The 14,979-nt window shown below is 34.0% G+C and overlaps 2 protein-coding genes across 3 annotated transcripts; one reads left to right on the top strand and one right to left on the bottom strand.

Annotated features, from left to right (window-relative positions):
- Positions 1–4,085: 4,085 nt before the first annotated feature.
- LOC144561030 (cytochrome P450 CYP94D108-like) lies at positions 4,086–6,245 on the top strand. Its single transcript, XM_078310250.1, has 4 exons — positions 4,086–4,787; positions 5,030–5,329; positions 5,405–5,760; positions 5,991–6,245. The coding sequence occupies exons 1-4, from the start codon at positions 4,122–4,124 to the stop codon at positions 6,190–6,192; spliced, it is 1,524 nt and encodes a 507-aa protein (XP_078166376.1). The 5' UTR covers positions 4,086–4,121; the 3' UTR covers positions 6,193–6,245.
- Positions 6,246–9,046: 2,801 nt separating this feature from the next.
- Positions 9,047–14,353, bottom strand: LOC144560833 (uncharacterized). Of its 2 annotated transcripts, none has more exons than XM_078310066.1 (14): positions 14,035–14,353; positions 13,241–13,424; positions 12,998–13,093; positions 12,823–12,913; positions 12,612–12,678; positions 12,492–12,534; positions 11,980–12,151; positions 11,515–11,613; positions 11,339–11,407; positions 11,096–11,237; positions 10,410–10,611; positions 10,170–10,288; positions 9,449–9,488; positions 9,047–9,356 (listed from the first exon to the last, which is right to left on the bottom strand). In XM_078310066.1, exons 1-14 carry the CDS (start codon positions 14,236–14,238, stop codon positions 9,190–9,192), a joined length of 1,695 nt encoding a protein of 564 aa, XP_078166192.1. In that variant the 5' UTR covers positions 14,239–14,353; the 3' UTR covers positions 9,047–9,189. The 2 variants fall into 2 exon arrangements, with proteins under 2 accessions (XP_078166192.1, XP_078166193.1); XM_078310067.1 differs by having other exon boundaries at positions 13,241–13,436; positions 14,035–14,168.
- Positions 14,354–14,979: the final 626 nt, after the last annotated feature.

The raw sequence follows: 14,979 nt of genomic DNA, 5'->3' as shown, positions 1-14,979 counted from the left end.
CCCATGCTTCCTGGTGGGAGATTAGGTCGACTCTTTCTTTTTTCATGCTTTTCTCTAAGAAAATAAATTGCAGAAAAAACAAGAAGCAGAAGGAGAGATAGAGATGAAAAATCAATGCTATTGATATGTAACTCCATTATAGTGAGAGTGGGGAGCTCAGTAAAGTTGAGCAGATTTGGTCTGAATTTAAAGATGAAATGAAACCAAGGTCCTAGTAGCATTTGCTGGTTGGCATGATTCACGGAATAAAATAATATTTCATCTCTAAAAGTAATTAAATAAGAGGAGGGCTCAAATGCCTCTATTTACCCTCTACATGTGAGAGGATCATGTTGTTATGAATTTTCGTTTATAAATATCAACCATGTTGTCAGTGCTTAAATTAAAAATATCCTCGGATTCAAATTATGATTTACCCTCTACAATTCATCAAATCATATTTATCTTCAAAATTTTAAAAACTCACAAAGAAAGTATTCCACTACTACATAAATGCAAACTTCTATCGGAATAAAACTAGATGTAGTAACTTATTCCCTACTGCTAGAGACCAACACGATAGAAGAAACACCAATACTTCTATTGGTTACCCACTGATAGCATATAAACATTTATTCTATTAGTATGGTACCTATTACTGATAGAAGGGAAATTTTTTTCTATCAGTATGGTACCTCCATCTGACTTTTTTATTTTATTTTCTGATTTGCTTTTTTATCATTTAGTATTCTTAACTAGTATTTGTATATTAAGGTTCATGACTCAAACAACCAACAATTATTTGTGGCATATCTGTATTTGAATTCATGTTCGTGAATTATCCGCTTTGTATCCGCATCTGTTTAAGATGGATTTGGGTTTACATTTATCGGGTAACGAAACGGTAGCAAATAATATAATTAGTTATTATGTTTTACAAATAGAACACCAAAACTCATTCATTTCACACAGATGCAATCACATAACAAATATAAAAAGGAAAATAAAAAACAAATTATCTTTTTATATAGCAAGAGAATTCAAAAACACGAATATCTCTTCGGACAAAACCAATGATTTAACTAAATAACAAGACGTGTAAATAAAAGTAATATCATTACTCACTAATACAAAATACCCATACACTGACTTTTCAAATACCCCTACACCGTCTGTTGGAGAGGCGGCAATGATGGCGCCGTAAGTTTATGTATACCCTTTACTAACTGATAAAAACCAATTTGTGTAGGTCCTCAACACCAACGGGTAAAATAATAGTCTGTGTAGATCTTCAATAGTCATAGTTTAAAAATAGTTAGTGTAAGTACCCTGCACTGACAGATTAAAAAATAGTCAATCTAGGACCTAAAAACAGTCATTGTTGGTTTTATATATTACCATTCGACATTCATTGACATGAAACAAAATATCATGCAAATAATTTAGATAACATAAACAAAAGACAACACAATAAACAACATAATATATTAATTCACAAAAGAACACACAATATAACAATGAGCAAAGCTAGGGTGTGATGTGCTCACCAAACCCTCTTGGTGAGCACATCACATCCTAGCTTTACTCATATAACAATATTTTCATAACACAAATATAGAATTTTTTTTTTTTAAATAAGTGGTCATTGCTACCGATTTTCAGTAGAAAATCACTAGGGTGAAGATGGTACCAACCCACCTAAGTTCTTACATCAATTCTCATAGCTATAATTATTACAAAACAAAGGACGAAGAAATAAAGCTATGTAACAACAAAATAGCAACTAAAAAAACTAAAAGCAGTCATATCCAAAAAATCCGGTTCAAGGATCCTCAAATCAAGCCAGGTCTAACATTGTATTTCATGTAAATAGTTTACAATTTGTCTAAGAAAAATGGAAACCATTCTCGTGTTATTACATGAAGTTGCGTCAATGCCTAAACCCAACATTCACATTTCACAATCTAATTGATGGTGAAGATATACCTAGAAGACAAAGGGGTTGAATCAATCTTCTTCTTTGAAGCACTATTGATATCGCTTGAGGGACTAGGTCGAACATGTGCTTCATGACGTAAAATCGACACCCCTTGCCATCAACATGCCTAGGCTCAGAAATGTACAATTTGAGAAAAAACAAATATTTGTGTTGTGAAGGAATTTGAAATAATTGAGTACCAAATTAAAAATTAAAACTCGAGTGTACTAGTCCATACCTGAACAGAATTTTTCCGGATTAGAGAACCATCTGAAAACAAGAACTTCATGTTTTATAATGGAAAAACAATGACTTCATGTTTTGAAAGACCCAAAAAGTTACTCATTAGTAATATGAGATAACAAATAACAGCACCATCTTAAATAGAAAACATGCTTACTTCAAACCAGTAAACTTAAGTGTTAATTTGTATCATTTTAATCCTGCTTCATACTGAAAGATAGAAAACAGAACCAACTGTCTAGTTTTTGTATTCAGTAAAGGCCGTTGTGCATTAATAGCTAGTAGAGTGTCAACCCAAGATAACTGAACTCAAGAAAACAAAAACTTCGATGAACAATGACGATATTGGACTTAAAATTAATTAAAAAGAATGATGTCTGGTTAAATGCAATATTCCCCATTGCTTGTAAGAATGGTGAGCACAACCTTCTTGGGATAGGAATAACAACAAATTGATCGAAATAAGCTTGTGCGGATAGAAAAGCATGTGGATTTGTCAGATATCTTTTTCAGATATAATTTTATATGTTGTATGTTATATGGATTTGTACGTTATATATATTTGTGGATATAAAATTAAGAAGGGCAGATGTGTCAGCTGCAAGTACTAATTAATGCATTAATTGTGCGAATTGAAAAGAACGTGTAATTTGTCAGATATCAGATTCTGATGAAATTATTTTGTCCGCCATATGTGGATTTGATTGAAAATTTGTTTTTTTCATTTATTGCAGATGGGACTTGGAATGGGTCACGTAACCAAGTTACCTGATACATTTACTACTGAATCAGTGTAAATGCATTAATATATAATGGGCCAGAACTTTATTGTCCCAAATTAGATTGAACTCTAAAGAAAGGAATGCGAGCAGGAGTAAAATTAATAAATGAGCTGAACTTCTATAAAACTAGCGTGGACTTGAGTTCACCAATATCACTATAATCATATTATTCTGATCCTTTGATGCATGCACTTTGTGGTAATTATTAGGCATACATTCCCATCCTTATTTTTTGCTAAGTATTTATATATTGGTTCGTTCAAAGACAGATTTTAAGAAAGAAGGGTGTTGTAGATATCTGAAAAATATTGAAAACCAAGATTTAATGTTGTATTATATGTCCAAGCTATAATATAATGATTAGATAAAATATTATTATACCATTTTTAAAGATGATAACAAACAATTAGTTCAAAAATAACAAATTTTAATTTTCAATATAAATTTTAATTGAAATTGATAATTCGTTATGAACTATTCGAACTTTATCGTTTTAATTTATAATCTGATTAATTCAATATTAAATTATATATATCCAATTAATTATTTATTAATCAACTTTACAAAAAAAAATTAGTGAAAGGCCCTTAGGCATGTATTAATTTATCACAAAAAAGCTCAAATTTTGGGAGGTTACATCTGAGCTATTACAGAAAGAAACTGAGTAAAAAAACTGTGAGAAAAAAATCTAGTACTGACCCCATGCATCAATTTGATTTAATGCATTCACAATAAAGGATGGTTTAATGCATTAATGTCTTCATTTTTTTGGCTCTCTACAATAATATCTCCATTCATATTTTAATACAAAGGACGATGAGATGATCCAGCCAGTTCGGCATAACTTCTGACAATAAAAGTGTGTTCTATTTGTAATGTTTGTAATACATTATATAATTAGTGAATTATTTCAGTGTAATATTGTCTTAATTAACATAGTTATTTTACAAATTATTTTTATCAATTTTTTCTTGCTTTTGCCAAAAAAAACCCGAGTTACCGATCTGATTCATCCGATTCCAATTCTACGGTCAAAAATCCAATTCTGAGTTTCAGAACCATTATATATACCCCAGAAGATTCATCTCCAATCACAGTTCCTACATCTTTTCGGCCAAACAAAGAGTAGGAAAAAAAATATGAACCTCCCAATCACACTCCAATCACTGTTCCTAGGTCTTCTCTTCTTGTTTGTTCTTTACATTTACTCCAAAAATCAGCGATCCACCAAGAAACCCACCATCCATGGCCTCAAATCATACCCATTTATCGGCCACCTCCCATACATCATCCGAAACAGCCACCGAATACTTGACTGGACAACGGAGATCCTATTGAAAAGCCCAACTCATACCATGGGATTCTCCACCATTGGTTGTTTTGGCATCTTTACTGCTAACCTGGCGAATGTGGAGCACATGCTCAAGCTAAACTCAATAAACTACCCAAAAGGTGAGAAATCGATCTCGAGGATGGAGGATTTTCTTGGTCATGGCATCTTCAACTCAGATGGCGAGGTTTGGAATTGGCAGCGAAAGACTGCCAGCTTCGAGTTCAATAAAAAGTCGATGCGCAACTTTGTGGTTGAGACTGTTCAATCTGAAATTTCAAATCGCCTCCTGCCGATTTTGAACCAGGCTGCGGAGAAAGGGGTTCAAGTCGACTGGCAAGATGTGGTCGAGAGATTTACAATGAACAACAGTTTTAGGGTGATCACTGGGGAGGACCTGGCATGCCTCACAGAAGAAGGGTGCAGTGGTACCAGTTCGGTAAAGGATTTTATGTCTGCTTTTTCTGATGCACAGGTACACTGCTGTATATCATACGTACTGCAAGTCAAATTGCGAAACACTGTTAACTGTTAAGGCTTAAGAATTGAATAGGCAACAAAAAAAGTGCATCAGTAACTTGATTGAAAAACAACAAAACTATAATATATATGCAAGGGTACCTTGAATATTGAATCATTTATATATTGTCCGATACCAGTATTAAGCCCTTGGATTATTGATTTCCTCTTGGACTAACACCTACAAATTTTATGCAGGACTTGTCAGCAACCCGTATGTTAGTACCATTTGAACATATGTGGAGGATCAAGAAGTTCCTCAACATTGGCACGGAGAAACGTCTGAAAAAAACATTATCCGTTGTCCATGGTTACACGATGAACATCATCCGTCCACGTATGCTGAAGCGAATGGAATTAGATGGTAGACAGGATATGCTTTCCCGTTTCGCATCCAATAAGGATCATAATGAGGTTGTGCTTCGAGACGTTGTAACCAACTTTATCCTTGCCGGACATGAGGCTACTTCTGCGGCTCTTACATGGATCATTTGGCAGGTACTTCTATTTGGTCTTTCTAGAATTACTTCACTGTTAGTAAAATGTTTTTCTCATTTTGTACATAAATTTAAGGTATCAACAAGGCCAGATATAGAGAGGAAAATTATAGATGAGATAAAATTTGTACGCACCTCAAACCGAAGCACATCCGAGATATTCAATTTAGACGACCTTAGAGACATGAACTACCTACATGCAGCAATCACAGAATCAATGAGGCTCTATCCGCCTGTGGCTTTGACAAATGCATCATGCAAAGAGGATGATGTGATGCCAGATGGAACTTTTGTTGGGAAAGGATGGTTTGTTATATACAGTGCATATGCTATGGGTAGGTTGGAGGGCATTTGGGGCAAGGACTGCATGGAGTTCAAGCCGGAAAGGTGGCTCAATGAAAATGGTGTTTTCAAACCTGACAGTCCATTCAGGTATGTATTGACATAATAAATATATACTAATTAATAAGAATATCTTGTGAACTAATTAAGTGTTATGGTCAACAATTATAGTTATAAATACGAAACAGGAAAATACTAGAATCGTTTCGTTAGGCTGAACTGAAACCCAGTTGAAAGTTTTCCGGTGAATTTCAAATACTTGAATGGCTTAACATCCAATATTTACATCAAAATAAACTAAATATGAGCATTCATTGTAGATATCCAGTTTTTCATGCCGGACCGAGGATGTGCCTGGGGAAAGAAATGGCCTACATTCAAATGAAGACAGTTGTGGCATGTGTGCTCGAAAGGTTTCAAATAAGGGTTTTGGGGAAGGATGGAATACCTGAGCATTTGCTCTCTTTTACTCTCAAGATGAAGGGTGGTTTACCTATTCTACTCTCAAAAAGAGAATATTAGTAAATATTGAAGTGTACCAGGACTCTTTAATAAAAAAATAATATCCTACCACTTAGAAGCAATATCTTCCAACTTCCAATGATTTGTTATTTCAACCTTGCTACCAAGAACCACTTGCTTAATCTATTTGTCATCCTGAGTGCAATGCTTCATGCCTGACCGAGGCAGCGTATTTCTCGAAGCACAAACCTCCTTCCTCCCTGACCGAGTAGCCCGCTCCTCGTGATTTGGATTTGGTAACTCATGGAATTGGTTTTGGTAACACAGGTAATGTGTAATTGATTTTGGAAAAAAAAACGAATTGGGTCCTACTCAAACTTCTTATTCATTCGTAGCAATTTCAGGTGATTAATTACAATTTAGAGAATATTATACATAATTAACTTCATTTATTGATTAATGGTTGATAATTTTAATTTAGTAGGGTAAATATGATATTATGAATTATAAAGATAGAAATACGTAATTTCGATATTTTGGGGGGGTATGCATGAAATTCTTCCATTTTATAAAGGCATTTGATAGGGGTCCCGACACACAAAATAATTTCTCCAGATGTGAGCTAAGTCTGGATTTCTTTGGTCCCAATCTCGTGGACCAATTGGATTGATACATCGAAATCAGTAAAGAGACTCGAACTAAAAAATAATATCACGGTCCAAATTAAATCTTCTTTTAAAAATATTGAAAAGAAAAAAAAGTTAGGATAACATTTTCCTGAGGGCCTGTTCGGCCAAGTCACTATTCACGTGGGAAAAAAAATTCAGAATTTTTTTTTCCTACGGAAACAGTATTTTTCAGTTCAATTCCCGTGCCCGTGCCCGTGCCCGTGCCCGTGCCCATTCCCATTTGTCGGCCGAACAGGCCCTCAAAAAAAACATTTCCCATGGCAACAGAATGACAGATCAGCTGATCAGTTCTCCCATCCCTACAGCTAGCGTCAGACCCGCACCACCAACTCCATTAATTAGCCCATAATACACTGAGATCGACTAGACAACTTGTCACGGGACTCACAGTATTTGCTAGCTAGGGTAAATCACTGTTGTAAATAATAGTATGCGGTCGTTGAACGGATAAGGTACCGTCAAGCAATTAATCGGGAATAATCGGGAATAAGCGGCCATATTCGGAAATAATTGTTCAATTAGTTAGAAAATTTCATAACGGTTTGATCACCGCTAAGTCTGAATCCCTCGTCCATATTATGTCGACCCAAAGAACACAATCGGTCGAAATAGGAAAAATGACAACTAAAATTCCGTAATACACTGATCGAGTAGTAAAATGCATATGAGTACTGCCCAAAAAAAATTAACAAAAAAGCAGTGTTATCAGACAACTTTGTCACGTGACCCACGCTAGCTCCGACTCGAAAAAGCGGTTTATTATTAATTTTTCATAAAATAATTGTAACTTGAAAGAAAAGTAATTGATTAGATTAATTTGTGACTAGACTCATATGGTCCATTGGTAATTATTGTTTGTTATAAAAGGGTATGATGGTAATTATTGTTTGTTATATATATTTGAGGGGCTACTTCTCTCTTTTTAATTAAATTTATTTCACAAGTTTTCTAGTAGTAGATCTAGATCTCGCTCTCACCTTTCCTTCTCTCTTCATCTCTTGGCTGAATTAAGGAAGGGCCGGCTCTCTGCTTAGTCACCGCCTTCTCCATGTCGTTGTCGCCGTCAACAGCAGTCCCGCCGCCTCTTTCACTATTTTTGAATGGTCAAAAGTATTTTCAAAATCAATAATTGTATATCTATCTAGAAAAATATTAAAAAGTTTTCAAAAATTATAAAATTTAATCTCTAAAGACATTTTAATATAAATTAAGATCACAAGGAGGTTCTTCAGTTTGAACTTTGAAAAAAAAAATATAAAAATATAAAGTACAATTTATGTATGAAAGCCGACATATTTGAGCCCAGCACTTGTTTTATTGACTCCTTATTGGGCCGGTAGGATGGTTGTTGTTTGTTAATTAAACATGAGGCCCATTAAAGAGGTCCATATTAGTTTTCTTAATTAAAGGGGAGGAGAGCTGTGTCGGACAATGCTGCAACATTCAACAATTATTTACACACTATATTTTGTTTATTGGTGAAGGACATTTGCTGGTTAATTTCTAAGTTTTAATAATCCTCAAAGTTAAAGAATAATTTTTCAATTCTAATGTTATCCACATATAATGTCTACAAAATTTAAAGTAATTTAGCATATGCTTTATCATATATCAAAATAGCCAAAAAAATTTAACGGTCTGAACTTAATGTTTGTCTAACATTTCATTAATAACGTACCTATAAATTTACTTCATAATTTTTGAAATATTTATATATATTATTTACAGATCTCAAACTTAATTACTATGCTTGTGTTGAAACTAATAATTTATATGATTTCGATGCTGCAAAGCCTCATTTAATTTCCTACTGGTCCCTCTTAACATATTATTTTTTCCATGTATTTGCTCATTAGTGGTGCTTCTCAATTCCTCTCTTAAAACCTCTATCCTTTGTCTGATTATCTCACGGTCTCACTCCATTTGGACAGTCTAAATCCTAAATCCCTCAAAAAAAAATATAGTAAATAAGTGCAAAATAAAAAAATTAGAAAGAAAAGGTCATTTAATTGTCACTCTGCAAAACATATAACTTGGAGGGTAATTCTAACAAGTAAAAGTAATTTAATAATGTAAAAGCTCTATACAGTAAATATCACAGATAAACTGAATTACTTGGTAAACAAGAATCCAAACCAAAACAACCACCATATAAAACTTTAAAACATATATTGCAGAGGAATGAATGTTTACTGGTTAATTTATCCTTTGAAATGAAGAGAGGGTAGGTCTAAATTGATTGAATTTTATGACAAGGTCAAGTGTGCCCAGCAGGAAATCATGAAGAGATGCACATAAAAATGAAAACAGTGAACAACCTAATTTTTTACGCAAGTTGGTGGGGCCCACATTGTCAGAACTACTCAGATCAATCATCATTGTCATCACTAGATTGTTCTAATATTTGATATTCTCCATCACTCAAGTCGGCGTGGGCCCCACTGTCAGGCACACCGCCGCTGCTTTGGCCCTTGTCAAATGAAAACCCCCGCAATATCTCTTGAAGGTAATTATTTGGCAATCCTTCAATTTCATCTGCATGATTGTATCAAACAAAATCAAATATGTAACAAATAAATTGCAATTGGTATAGAAAAATTGAATCCATATGATTAAATGAAGCTTACAGGGTTTATCATCGGCATGAAAGACACCGTCATCATGCTCCTACAACAAAATCCAATCAACAAATTATTACACTAACAATAAGTTCTTAAGCTTATATTGTATCCCACGAAATTTCAGATAGCATCATGTAGTCTTGCAAGAAAGTAAGAAAAATGTCATAATCAATCAAAGCATAGTATCATTCCTTTGTCTAAAAGGGAAAGACAAAGGAGGTATAGGCGAATTTTGTTTGAGGAATTCAATGATAGTTTGAGGTTTTATAAGTCCAACATGGATTTCTTCCAATAAATCAAAAAGATAAACAATTACAAAGAGAAAAGTTAAATAGAACGAGTGAGGCTATGGTACTTTGCAAAGCGCGGATCGGTCCGTGTTATGGATCCATATCTCCATTTTCTAAAGTAAATAGTCAATCCAAACCACTCAACATGATCTCCATATGAAGTACTAAGAGACAAAATTTTATATTTTTTAGAATATTTTTACTATTTTTTTTAGGTAGGTAGGTAGAATATCAATACTTTCAGATGGTGTACAATTTTAAGATCAAGTGATTTTCTAGTAAAAAAATCTAAAAAATATAAATTTGGTTTTCAAGTATATTTTCATATGGAGATCATGTTAAGCTGTTTGGATCAATTGTTTGAAATTTGGTAATAAAGATATGAATCCCTAGCCTCACTCAAATAGGAAATAGAAAACAAGGAGAGAAAACTGTGCCTCTTCTTCTTCCTCTTCTTCTTCCTCCTCTTCCTCTTCTCTTTCTTCCTCTTCATCTTCTCTTTCTTTCTCTTCTTGGCCGGACTGGGCGCATAGTGCTTTGGTGGAACTGTCAGCATCTGTGATTGACAAGCTCAGTTGTAATGATAACGGTATTCAAGCTAAACTAAATCCTCTTTATTTAGTTATGCGTGCCTTTTGCATTGATCACTGTGTGAGAGAGAGAGAGAGGGGAGAAACCTGTATTTGAAATAGTATGATCATCGACTTGACGGTTCTGAGATCTCCAAATAGCCTCCTCTTTCTTCGACCTCTCCAGTTGAGACTTTGCAAATTTTAGCAGGTCTCTTGTGGCCCCCACAGGAAAGAGAGAGAAAAATCTAATGCTCGCTTGTAGCCTCAGGCTTTTTAACATCGGTTGAGAGAACCAGCCTGTTGCATGCTATTTCAAAAATAACAATCAAATGATAATATCAAATTTGAGTGAGGCTATGGTGCTATGCATAGCACAGATTGGTCCGTACTATGGATTCATATCTCTGTTTTCAAAGTTCAAAAAGTTGATCTGAATTGCTCAACATGAACTCCATATGAAAATGCAAATGGAAAATGTATTTGTGGACAAAATTTTATAATTTTTATAATTTTTTTACTATATTTTTAGAAGGTAGAAAATCACCACTTTTGAATGGTCTAGAATTTTTAGATAAAATTGATAGTAAAAAAATTCTAAGAAATATAAAATTTGATCTCCAAGTACATTTTCATATGAATATCATGTTGAACGGTTCGGATTGACTGTTTGGACTATGAAAACAAAAATATTAATACATAGTACAGACCAATTCGCGCTATTCATAGTACCATAGCCTCACTCAAAATTAAAAACAAAATGAACAATGACATTATTGAATATATATACTCACCGAACAAGTGGTCTGAAATGCGGGTTTATGGATCTCATTTTGAATGAACTCATCTTGTAATTCACACAGTTGCAAGTATACAAAAAGCTTGGAGGGTACTTCTAGAAAGTTGCATATACCTTTCCATCTCTGCTTTTTAGATCTATAAACAAAATAGGAAACAATGCTAGTGGAAAAATTTATAAAAATATATATATATATATATATACAATTTGTGCAAAACTAAAGAAATATGAGGCTAACCGAAAATCAGGACCCGTGTCAGATAAGTTTCTCAGCTCATGCGGGATCCTAAAATCAATTCTTTGATATCTATTTACAGAATCAAAATAAAAAAAATGAGGAGATACTGTGAAAAAAATAAATTCAAGTTTTACCCATAAAGAAATATAAACACAATTTAAATAAAATTTTCTCACATGCGTGACTCTGGATCTTTACGGGGGTCATATCCTCTTCTAGTCCAAAGTTTACCAAATGGTCCAGTAGAAAAGTAATATCCCGCTCTAAATAAAAGCCTGACATATTTGGACAAGAAAAAAAAAACAAAAGGGTATGAATCGTGCAAGTATTAAAAGAATAAAGAACAAATGCATTAACAGTTGGTTATGGTACTATGCATAGAGCAGGTTAGTCCGTACTATGGATAAACATTTTCATTTTCAAAGTTCAAATAGTCGATCTGAACCGTTCAACATGATATCCATGAAATTTTGGTTTAAATCATTACTTTTGAATGATTTAGAAAATTTGGATCAAGTGATTTTCTACGTATCTACAAAAAGTAGTAAAAAAATTGTAAAGAAAGTAAAAGTTGATCTACAAGTACATTTTCATATGGAGATCATGTTAAACTCGTATTTTCATTTGGAGAGAAAGAAAACCTTTTGAGCATGTTTTCAGAGACATCAAAACCATTATCTGACAATTGCTCGTGAATAGAGCGGCGATTCCATATAGGCTTTTCATCGAACAGTTTGCACATGGCCTCTTGAAAATCCCACTCTGTTGTACCTTTTGATATCTTCTCTTCCCATTTTACCCTCCCTGGTACCTGTTCTTGTGCTATTAAGTACAACATAGGATTTCAAAAACCACATATGAGGATGCCATATATTGGGTCGGGTTTGGGACAGTTTTTTATCAGATCAATATTTGATAAATTCTCAAACAGGATATCTGGCAGTTTTGGATAATTACAATTTTGCCCTTTCTTCTACATATTCAACAATAGGCTAATTGGGGTTTATTCTTTATTTAAACAACAGGAGTACATTTAAAACCAAGCAGGTCAAGAAAACCCATTAACACATTAAGAAATTTGTCTTGAATTGGTTTTGTTCAGACAGGTGGGATCAGGTCAGGTCAATAAAAACCAAGAAAACAAAAAGGATATCTGGGGTTTTAAAGGAGAGAGCAAGGGATGGTTCAATATCCATCTGCAAATAAACCAAGTAAACATATTAGCATGAAATGGTAAATTGAAGTATATATTGAAAAAAAAAAAATGAGATACCTCCCAACGGTCGACCACAACTCCCCTCTGCATGATTTTTGAAACTACAGTTGAAGCCGGTTTAAGCCTATACAGCATAGTCTTTATTATTATTTAAAACAAGGCCAACTCTATTTAGTTTTCTTATATTTTTCAATTCCATGCTATGAGAAAAGTAGTAAGCTTCAAGGATGAACTCAGAAAAGCGTAAATATTTGACAGAAATACTCACACTATATTTTCAGGTTTGTTTTTGGTGGAGAAAAGCGGCGGTACCAGCATCATCACATCTGGTGCATCCATATCAGTATCTATCCTACTATCTGTCAAAGAGAAGACATAATATGAACAACTTTATTTTCCATACAAGTTGGTACCAAATTATGTACCACAGAATGAAACTGTACCTATATCTGACGAGGAATCTTGTGGGTCCCGTGGCCGCTTATTCCATCTCGACTTGGCTGCATGTACTGGTACCACATACTGATAATCTGCCATTCCTGTTATAAGTAACCAATAAAATATGTCACAACCACAACAAAACCAAAAAACCTTTTTTTTTTGCTTTCCACTATAACACCACTCCTGCCATTTTGCACAAAAACCCTTGAATGCATTATCAATTTCTCTCATACCCTTTATCTCACCTTCAAAGTGGTAAGCATGATTAACACGTGTCACAATCTCAGCCGATGGTTTATCCTCTCCTTGTTTCTTGGAGATTCTTAGGAGTAGACCAGTTGCGGAATGCAACTCCCCAAACACTGGATGGCAATACGGGTCCTCGGGTCTGAATCGGAGCTCCATTACCCCACCTTCTGAGCTTCTTACCTATATGTTTCACTTGAGAGATATATTTATCTTTTTACACGGTTTTTTTGCAAAGGGGGAATTTCATGTATACCCCTCAAAAACTTGGAAATTACATATTTCTCCCTATAAATTCATAATATCATATATACCCTTCTACAGTTCAAAAACTCATAAATTTACCCATTTTAATTTCTTTAATATTAAAACTCATTGTAAATTTATGAAGTACCCATTTTACACTTTATTAAAAATATAATAAATATGTAGCATGTTTGATTTTATCTACTTCTGATGATTATATACAGTGACATTTAAATATATGCTTGTGTAAGCGTCATAAGTAGAGAAATGACCTATTTTTCCTCAGAAACCGACCAATTAGAAGACCGGCATTTTTCATAAATATACTACTAGTTTTTATTTTATTTTTTTAAATGAGGGGTAAAATGGGTACTTCATAGATTTAAAAATAAGTCTTAATAGAAGAGTTATTGAAGTTTAGAAGAGTAAAATATGATATGATGAATTTTAGAGGGGGAGTTTTTAATTTCAAAGCTTTTGAGGGGTATACATGAAATTCTTCCTTGTTTGTTTTTGCAAAAGATGCTCAATAGAGAAATGGTAGTACCTTAGCGATGTCGGAGAGGCCACCGAGGGTTTGAATAGCGCGGGAAGTAGAGGAAGGGTAGCCCGGGTAGTGCACGGCGAAGGATTCGGATTCGGGTAACAGACCCGATATTCGTCCATCTTTTATTACTGAAGCAGTAGAAGAGGAAGAGGAAGAGGAGGTTGACGGGTTCGGAGTCGGATCCGGGTTGGCTTGATCATCCATTGGATTTGGTGGTGCTCTTAAAAACAAACGCAACGCTAAAGAGTAAAAAGAGTAAGAGGGAGAAAAGTCGAGAGCGTTTTACTTCCCTAGTTCAGACTTCAGAGAGCAGCGTGGCGCGAGTTGCGAGATTAGGAGCGGGTTTACATTCGCCTTTGTTTCGGGTTTGGTTCGGGTCCGGTTAATCGGTTTTAAATCAAACGTTTGATTTAAAAGGTTCGGTATTTTCGGTTTATTTTCTAAAACCGGTTTAATAAATCGGTTCAGTTTGGTTTAAAACTTTCAAAACCAGTTAAACCGAATCGACCGAAATTTATAAACTTATTTCCCATTTGAACCAAATATTTTAAAAAAAAAAAAAAATTCTGACATAAAGTATATTGTTTAGTTCGATTTAAATGGTTTTAAACCAAGCTAAACAAAAAATTTTAAAATTCATCATTAGAATAATTCAAAAAATTAACAAAAAAAAAAATATTTTATGATTAATTTTATATTTCGGTTCAAGCAAACAAATTAAAATTTACTTCAATTTGTTTAGTTCGGTTTTTATTCTATTTTGGTTCGGTTTAGTTTGATTTTTTTTTAAAACCCAATAAAACTTTAATTTGCCCATTTAATTCGGTTTGGAGCGAACTGATGAACACCCCTAACACTATACTGACACGAATCTTGAAGAGCTGTTACCGAATTGGGTTGGATTAATCCAGATTCTGATCAAGACGATTCAGGTTAAATTCCAAA

This window comes from Carex rostrata, chromosome 10 (assembly GCF_964058835.1).
Source record: "Carex rostrata chromosome 10, lpCarRost1.2, whole genome shotgun sequence".
NCBI lineage: Eukaryota > Viridiplantae > Streptophyta > Magnoliopsida > Poales > Cyperaceae > Carex > Carex rostrata.
The sequence above is the reverse complement of the archived record's forward strand: the minus strand, read 5'-3'. Positions and strand labels throughout refer to the sequence as shown.